At 34.0% G+C, this 10,000-nt stretch overlaps 1 protein-coding gene across 1 annotated transcript in view; it reads left to right on the top strand.

Moving 5' to 3' along the window:
• The window catches only part of LOC125026005 (homeotic protein empty spiracles-like), a 38,477-nt gene extending 32,147 nt beyond the window's left edge, over window positions 1-6,330 (top strand). Inside the window, exons 2-3 of the mRNA XM_047614375.1 lie at window positions 2,260-2,432; window positions 4,516-6,330. Of these exons, the coding sequence (XP_047470331.1) occupies window positions 2,260-2,432; window positions 4,516-4,809 (467 nt within the window). The 3' untranslated portion in view covers window positions 4,810-6,330. The remainder of the gene's footprint in view (window positions 1-2,259; window positions 2,433-4,515) is intronic.
• The last annotated feature ends 3,670 nt before the right edge of the window (window positions 6,331-10,000 follow it).

Raw genomic sequence — 10,000 nt, 5'->3', positions numbered from 1 at the left:
GTTTTTTTTTTTTTTTTTTTTTTTCTTCAAGAGTATCTATTTCATCTCTTAAGTTTTGTCTTTTTTTCTTCCTACTTGTCTTGCCGCTTATAATCCCTACTCTCTTCTCGTTTTCCCTCCTTCCCTCCGCTTTCCCTCGCTCTTCATCTTCGAACTCGTCATCAACGTCATTAGGGATCACAGAACGCATTTCACTTATGCATATCATTAGCACTCCACCCATGGAACGCTAGATATTTTAAGAGGCGGGGCTGAGTTAATGGCTAGAGCAGAGGACGTGAGGGTTGAATCGCTAGCTATTAGGTAACAGGTAGATAAGCCTTATGAATATAGTAGTTACTACTTTTCTGCTATGAATCTTCTCTTTGGACTAGTGTTGCCAATAGTCAAACTGTTGATGGTGTGAAGAGAAGTTAACATTCGATTTTGTGTGATGCTTTCTATTCCTCTCCGCTTCTCAGGAACCAAATATCACAGATTTAGGCAATATTTGATTTTCAACCGAGATGAAACGTCGATTAAACATTAAGGGCTTTAATTCCCGGATATCATCTTCACCGAGTCTGTAGAAAGGGTAACAGTTGGTAGCCCTGGTCTCAAGAGCCCCTGCCGCAGAAGGTAAACAAAGGGTTGCCTGTTATGATACCACGTCCTCGCAATGTAACGTTCATCTGTCAGACAACTCTTGCAACTGACAAGCCTCACAACAATGACATGGCGATTTTTCCTTTTATTATGTTAACTCCTCTCCGTCTTTCCTTAGCTTCTTTACTATTATCTCCTTTCGTTCTCTCTTTCAGTCGAGCGTGCGAAATATGCGCCAATGAACGCTGTAGAGAGAGGCCAAAGGCTTGGATCGCGCTTCATTAATCAAGTCAAGTTATAGGGTCATAAATATAAGCGATAAATTCTCAAGAACGACGCATATCATCGAAGGAATCGTTCGTGAAAGCTTTTTCGCCTTGAAAACTAGAGGATCAGATCTTGCGTGCGGGTATTTTTTCCGTTTTTTTTCCCCCGTGCATCACTTCAAACTCCGTTGGTTCCGAAGACGCTTTTCATTAGTAATTGTAAAATTATATATACGATATTATATGTACGTAATGTGGATAGAATCGCACAAGTTTCTGTTCTGCCTGTAGTTTTTTAGATGGTATATATTCTACATTGTTTCACTTCAATAAACTAAATCTGTTAAAAAAAAAAAAAAAAAAGTGTATTGCGTCTTTACCGAAATATAGTTTTACATGATTTTTTTTTTTTTTTTTTTTTCGGAAAGCATTGGATTATCACAAGCTCATTTTCACTCGTGATAAAAATCTTGGAGTTCGCGTCTCCTCGAGCGATGCGCCCCTTTCCCGCCTCGCATTTCTTCCACAATCCTTTCCTTTTCCCGCTCGGCTGATTAATAAACACGCTAATAAAACATCACACGCCCAACTAAACCGAGGCGGAATCGGCCTGGTTTGACAGCCCTTCATGAGAGAGGTCCTCGTGCCGGCTAAGAGTTATAATACCCTCCTTCATGCCCTGAAACTGAAGTGGCTCGAGAATCACAGCCCCATCCTCCTCGATCCCCTACGGCCGAAAATCCCACCCTCGAACCGTAGCCCCGTGACCCTTGGGAGCGGTAGCGGTTGGTTCTTTAATCATATGACACGTTTCAATTCGCTTATCAGAGGATTGAACCTCTTATGCACATTATGAGAGATTTAGGAAGGGTTTCTCCGCCCCAACAGTATTGAGATCAGCGGCTGGAGACCCGGTGAGCTCGGGTGGCCGCGCTCTGGCAACACTCGTAAGTGCCACTGCAATAATTTCTAGAACCGAGCTTTTCTCATCATGATATCCTAAATTGGATACATATGACTACGGGTTTAATCTCCATGGTAAATAGGCGCGCGGAAGGATATAGTATCTTAGCCATCTTTATCGCCGGGGTATTGTAGTGGCGAATCACAGCGAGGAGGGAGAGAGGCTCGTTCCCGCCGCTGCTGCCGGCTGGACGCGCTCTGATTGGATGCGAAAGTTAATGGGTTATTGGTCTTGGATGAGCGGCGGGAGGCTCACGCGGCCGGTTGGTGAGCTCTGCTAAGTATAGCTGTCCATTCCGAAAATTTGTTGACGCTATTACCATCTTTCTATCCAGATGAAGACGTGTTTTTTTCATCCTTTTAGTCCAATATAAAAGAGATAATAGTATAATCAATAATGGCAATGTACCTTAAGGATTTTAATAGATTCCCCATCTTGTCGCAGGTCCCGAGCAGCTGGCTTACCTCCTGCAGCCCTTCCGGAAGCCCAAGAGGATCCGGACGGCGTTCAGCCCGAGCCAGCTCCTCAAGCTCGAGCAAGCCTTCGAGAAGAACCAGTACGTGGTGGGCGCCGAGAGGAAGCAGCTCGCCCAGTCGCTAAATCTTTCCGAAACACAGGTCAGGTTCTTAATGTTCTCGACTTGCCTTGGCTTGGATCAGTGTGTGTGTGTGTGGGTGTACGTGCGTGTGTGTGTGTGTGTGGGAGTGCGTGCGCGCGTGTGTGTGTGTGTGGGAGTGCGTGCGCGCGTGTGTGTGTGTGTGGGAGTGTGTGTGTGTGTGTGTGTGTGTGTGTGTGTGTGTGTGTGTGTGTGTGTGTGTGTGTGTGTGTGTGCTTTATACTGCAGTATACACATCCTGCACGTAGGATCTATAACATATGGGTTCTGCCCTTTTAATTCTAGGCAAAATCATCGTCGTTATTATTGTTATCATTATTACTAGTATCACTATACTGACTCATTATTAACATCATAATAATAAGATAATAAGGTCATATTGGTAACGGCCATAAAAATCTCAGTAAACATGAATAAGATATTCATAAGGATAACGATGATTTTGATAATGCTGGTTATAGCAATGATACTTATTATTGTTAAAATAATAATGATAAAGATACGTGGATAACGATTATTGTTATAATTATTGTTATTATTATTATTGTTGTTGTTTTAGTTGTTGTTGTTATTGTTGCTGTTATCATTATTATTATTATTGCTGTTGTTGTTGTTATTATTATTGTTATTATTATTATTATTATTATTATTATTATTATTATTATTATGATTACTATTATTATTATTATCATTCTTTATTATTATCATTATTTATTATTGTTATTGATATTATTATTAATATTGTCATTATTATTACTAGTATTATTATTCTTGTTGCTGTTATCATCATCATCATCATCATCATCATCATCATCATCATCATCATCATCATCATCACCATCATTATTACTATCATCATCATCATCATCATCATCATCATCACCATCATTATTACTATTATCATCATCATCATCATCATCATTGTTATTATTATTTTTATTACCATTACTATTATCATTATTATTATCATTAGTATTATTACTATTATTATTATTATTATTATTATTATTATTATTATTATTATTTTTATTATTACTATTATTAATAAAATCAGCATTATCAATATTATCATCATTATCATTATTATTATTATGATCACTTTACTGCCACGACTATGATATTGGATTCATTATGCTGTAATAGTTGTAGCAATATTGGTAATGCTACTAATAATACGATAAGGATAATAATAATAACGATAATAATAATAATGATAATAATGATAATAATAATAACAATGATAATGATAATGACAATGATGCTAATAATGATAATAATAATAATAATGATAATAATAATTATTATTATTATTATAATAATAACGATAATAAGAATGATAATGAGGAGGATAATAGTAATAGTAATAGCAATAACAAGAGTAATAATGATAATGATAATGATAATAATAATAATGATAATAATAATAATAATAATAATAATAATAATAATAATAATAATAATAAAATTAATGATAATAATAATGATTACTATGTTGATAATAATAATAATAATAATAATAATAATAATAATAATAATAATAATAATAATAATAATAATAATAGTAATGATAATAATAATAATAATGATAATAATAGTAATAATAATGATAATAATAATAATAATAATGATAATGATAATAATAATGATTATCATAATCATAGTAATAATAATCATGATAGTAGTAATAACAATAACTATAGTAATGGTAGCAATTATAAAAACATGATACTATCAATATTAATAATAACAACAATAACAATAAGAAGAACAACATAAACAGCAATAATAACGGTAAAAGTAAAGATGTGTAAAATAGCATTGACAGTGATAATGGTGATTTTATTATAAAGCCAATAGTTGTATACATTAATTCTTCAAATGCAACTGTCAATAATAATGCTAATGATAATAACAGTAATTATGACAACAATAGTAATAACGATGGATATAGTATTAATAATCATAGTAGGTAGCAGGAATTCAGCGATAATGTTGGTAACGATTACAATCGTAGTATCGGTAAGACAAACGAAGCACCAATAACATGTGAATTATCAGTAACCGAAGTCCGTGTCCGTTCGCAGGTGAAAGTATGGTTCCAGAACAGACGGACGAAGGAGAAGCGGATCCAGCAAGAGGACGAGGGCGAGGGCGGAGGCGGCGACGGCAGCGGGGGCGCCGGAGAAGGGGGCGCATCGGGAGGGAGCGGCGGAGGCGGCGGAGGGAGCGGCGCGTCGGAAAAGTGTTCATCAGCGTCTTCGACCTCTCCTGAAGGAACGTCCAAGCCCATGGAGGAGGAGGAAGAGGATGAGGATATCCTGGAGGACTCGGAGGAGGAAGGTGTAGGCGGCGGCCGTCTTGACCTCACCACAGGCTGAGGACCTTTTCCTGCCCACTGAAGACGTGCCCACTTGAAGCCACGCCTGCAAATTCCCCGCCCATTTCTCCTGCCCGCGACACATGACACAGCGGCGGACGGAGAAGGGACAGCCCATCTCTCGCATTACAAGGACCCTGTCTTCGCTCACGGTGCTGTGTGCGTGTCTGCGGCGTGTACATGCATGTACATTTATAAACGCTCTATGTTTGTCATGATGCACATCTTGCGTGTATGGATACATATATTCTCTGTATTGATGGGTAAATCTCTATGGCGATATGGATGAACACTTGTAAAAAAAAAAATACATTGTGTGCACCTGTCTTATTAGAGGATTGAGCCCAAACGCTGAAAAAGAGATCGTTATGATGGATTTACACACGAACACTAGGAAGTGCAGGTGACACCCGGTGAGAGTGGCCAGCGAAGGGGAGCGTCGGGATGGAGGTGGGCGGGAGGGCCTGAACTAGTCACGGACAGACAGGACTGCCTCGGTATTGTGTTTACCACAAGAAACCGTAATAATGAATTGATCACGCAGTGTTTGCCCGCGAATGGACTCGAGTGAAACCCGTTCCGCCGTACGTTCCGTTGTGCTTAGCTTGGGTGTCATACACCTTGGAGGAGCGAGGTGGAACAACAAAGGGAAATCGCGGTTCAGCAGCAGGTGACCCGTGAAAGCAAAACGGTGCAAGAGCAAGGAAATCAATCAAGAGTCTCTCCTCGCGAGACGAAAACGCCTCTTGGTACCTTTCATCCGACCCCGAACCCGACAGCGTGTAAGACTCGTGCCAAAGTCTGCGAACTGTGCATTGCAGACGCACCAGACACTAGATGATTCATTGATAAGACAGAAAATTAACACAGCTTTGTATTATAAGTGTCGAGGCCTAATACTTACTACATTCCTCCATTATGTTCTGCGTTGTTAGTTATAAATAACAAGCCGTTGTGAATGCCCGAGTGAGTGATGTGCAACTTTCGTGATGTCATCAGTCGCCTAGCGACCATCCATTTTTCCGAGAGTTGGAAAAGAATGCAACTATCGTGGTCCTCGATACACTACCTGTTCCATGCATTGAAAAGTGAAAACTTGAAGGGATTTGATTATGCTTTGTTGAATAAAGTTTCATCTTTATTTCGGGATATTTGACCGGCGCTGGCATGACATTACTTTTCAGTCTGGAGAGAGCTAAAAGTGATATCTAGTTTTTAATCTAGAAGCCAAAAAGGTTTCGAACCGCTCCTCCAAACCTGGAAGTATTTTCATGAAGTACCAAAAAGTATAGGTAGCCCCAGGAACGTTCAGCATCGGGGACCACATGCAGTGGTTCAAATATTAAATAATGATGTGATTGGCGAAATAAAAAATAGCTTTATGATATTTACTAGATGTATTTTTATAGACGCGATTCCCTCTGTTGTATATGAATTATTTAATGTTTTCTCTGTATTTTTCTCTTCTGTACTATTCTGTGGCGTTGTGATATTTTTGAGTGAATAAATTAGGACCGGATGAGAGGTGGTCTATTCACGATTCTTCATATATACGATTCGGCATTACTATAATTTTTATTCATAGTTTCTAAGAGACTGATTCACAAACGATATACCGCCAGGTGCGAGCTAAATCTAATTTATCAAAAGTAGTAGGACTCCATTTTTGCAAGTCATTACTACAATTCATAATTTTCACAAGAATTTAAAATCTTGATACTGAAGTTATTATAATCAAGGAACATTATTTGTGACTTATTTTTCTTTCATTTTGCAAATCTGCAAACTCCAAATTATATAACTATTAATCAAAACACGATCATTCACACGCATGGGTCTCTGTGTGTGACTCTTTGCAACTCGTCGACCCCCGACAACAGATCCTGTTCATTGCAGTAGTTTAAGATAGCACAATTCAATCAACACACAGAAGTAAAGAAAAATCAGACCTCAGTCACTGCCATCAAACTCTTCAAAGAACCCGTTACTACAGATAATGAAGATGATGTGCGTGTTGTATTCTCATTCTAGTCGAGCTTTCTTTGGTTCAGTCTCTCTCACTTCCTTTCCCTCGTCTTCTTTGGCCTCTTGTACTGCTCGCCCAACATATGACAGTTGGTAACGCTGGTTCGGAACGTATTAATGAAGAAGTCTGGTGTCACTGCAATGATGTATGTTTGCAGAGCAGATATCACCCTTTAAGATCTCAAATGGCAAGCCTGTAGATACAGATATAGCAAACAAGTTCACACCACATTAGAACAACACCGCTCATCTTGGAGGTACGGAGACACAGCTTGTTTGTTCCACTGGCATTTTAGGGTTGTCCTAATTTTAGATGTGGAACATGCCGAGGTCAAAGTTGAAGAGACCTCTTATGGAAACAGAGGACTGTCTGGATAAATTCACCAAACAACTATGAACCAAGGGTGTGTACTAAGAGTTGCTAACATCTTCCAGGAGGAGACCTGACTGTACTTCATTCCGATTGTGAAAATAATAATAAAAGGAAAATATGACGAAGGTAGAGATATAGAATGTAGGGAAGAATAAGAAGAAAAGTTGGGAATGCCATAATAGTATAGGTGTGCCAACAAAAGTTTCACATCCAAATCCACTAAATGCTACTTAAAGCTCAGTTTTCTCAAAAGAGGTACTATTCTATGATGCACTGGAGCTACCACAGTTCGGCCTTTGTCTAATAGCCGAAAGCTTGACAGATATTACTTAAAAGTATTGGGAAAAAGGGAAAGTCAACAAAGGTAACAGCACTTGACTTCAGGAACAACACTACTGACTCTACTAATGTGGGTCTAATTTAGCTGCGTTGGTTATCACTATTATCATCATTACACTTATTAGTATTTATTAGCATTGTTTTTATTGTTATTGTTGTTATTATTATCATTAACATTATTATCATTTTTATCATTATTATTATTATTATTATTATTATTATTATTATCATTATTATTATTATTATTATTATTATTATTATTATTATTATTATTACTATTATTATTATTATTATTATCATTATCATTATTATTATTATTATCATCATCATCATTATAATTATTGTTATTATTATCATCATTATTATTATTATTATTATTATTATTATTATTATTATTATTACCATCACTATAGTTATCATTATTATTATTATTACTATTATTATCATTATCATCATTTTTATTATCATTATTATTGATAATATCATCATCCGTATTATTACTATCACCATCATCATTATTAACTTCATCATTATCATCACTATTATTATCATTATTGCTATCATTATCATACTACTCATTGTTATTATTATCATTATCATCATTATCATTATCATTATCTTTATAACTAATATTATTATTGATATTTTTATTATTGTTGGTAATATTATTATTGTTATTATAATATGATTGTTTTTTATAATTGTTATAATAATCATTATTATTATTACTACTACTAGTACTGTTACTTCTGTTGCTGTTGTTATTATCAGCATTATTATTATCATTATTGTTATCATTATTATTATCATCAGTATTATTATTGTTACTATTATTATTATTATTATTATTATTATTATTATTATTACTATTATTATTATTATTATTATTATTATTATTATTATTATTATTATTATTATTATTATTATTATTATTATTATTTATTATTATTATTATTATTATTTCAATTATTATGATTATAAGTATCATTATCATTATCATTAATATTATTATTATTATTTTGCTATTGTTACTGTTATTATCATTATCATCATGATAACTATAATTATCATCATTATCATTATTATTATTATCATTTTCATTGTATTATGACTGTTATTATTATTGTTGCTATTATTATAACTGTTATTTTATTAGCATCATTATTATTGTCATTATTACTATCACTCAGTTTTGTTACTATTAGTAGTGTTCATCACCATCATCAACAGTAACAGTCGCATTATTATCCTCCTCCTCCTCATTATCATCATCATCATCATCATCATCATCATCATCTTCATCATCATCATCATCATCATCATCATCATCATCATCATCATCATCATCATCATCAGCATCAGCATCAGCATCAGCATCAGCATCAGCATCAGCATCAGCATCATCATCATCATCATCATCATCATCATTATCTTCTTCATCACCATCATCATCATCATTATCAGCAGCAACAACATCATCATCATTATCAGCAGCAACAGCATTATTATCCTCCTACTCCTCCTCTTCCTCGTTATCATCATCATCATCATTATTATCATCATTATCTTTATCATCATCATCATCATCATCGTCATCATCATCATCACCATCATCATCATCATCATCATCATTGCCATCATTATCATTACCCTCATTTTCATTATCATCCTCACTCATTATCTTATTATTTTCGTTACCGTTGCCAATATCTTTGTCCTTATCATTACTATTATTATCATCATTACCATTACCATTATCATAATCATTATCATCAACATTGTTAATATTGATATTTCATATTAATTATGATTACTATTATTATTATTATAATAATTATTATTATCATCATCATTATTATTACTATTGTTGTTGCCGTTGTATTATTGTTATTAGTATTATTGTTATTAGTATTATAATCATTATTATTATTATGGCCATTGTTATTATTATTATTATTATTATTATTATTATTATTATTATTATTATTATTATTATTATTATGTGTATTACTATTATTATTATTATTATTATTATTATTGTAATTATTATTATAATTTATTATTATTATTATAATTATTTATATTATTATTCTTTTTACTATAATTGTTGTTATTATCATTATTGCTACCATCATTATCATTACTATTACCATTATTGTTATTGTTACCTTTATATTCATTATTATTATTCTTTATATTAATTATTATTTTTCTTTATTAGGTATTGCTTTCATAATCATTATTATCATTATTATTATTATTATTATTATTATTATTATTATTATTATTATTATTAATATTATTATCATAATCATCCTCATCATCATCTACATTATTATAATTCTGATATTATCATAATTATCATTATTATTTTTTATCATTACTATCATCATCATCATCGTCATTCTCATTATCATTATCTTCATTACTTGTGTTTATCATTTATCCTGTTTTT

The sequence above is a fragment of the Penaeus chinensis genome, chromosome 5 (genome assembly GCF_019202785.1).
Source record: "Penaeus chinensis breed Huanghai No. 1 chromosome 5, ASM1920278v2, whole genome shotgun sequence".
Taxonomy (NCBI): Eukaryota; Metazoa; Arthropoda; class Malacostraca; order Decapoda; family Penaeidae; genus Penaeus; species Penaeus chinensis.
This window is presented reverse-complemented; position numbering and strand designations above follow the sequence as displayed.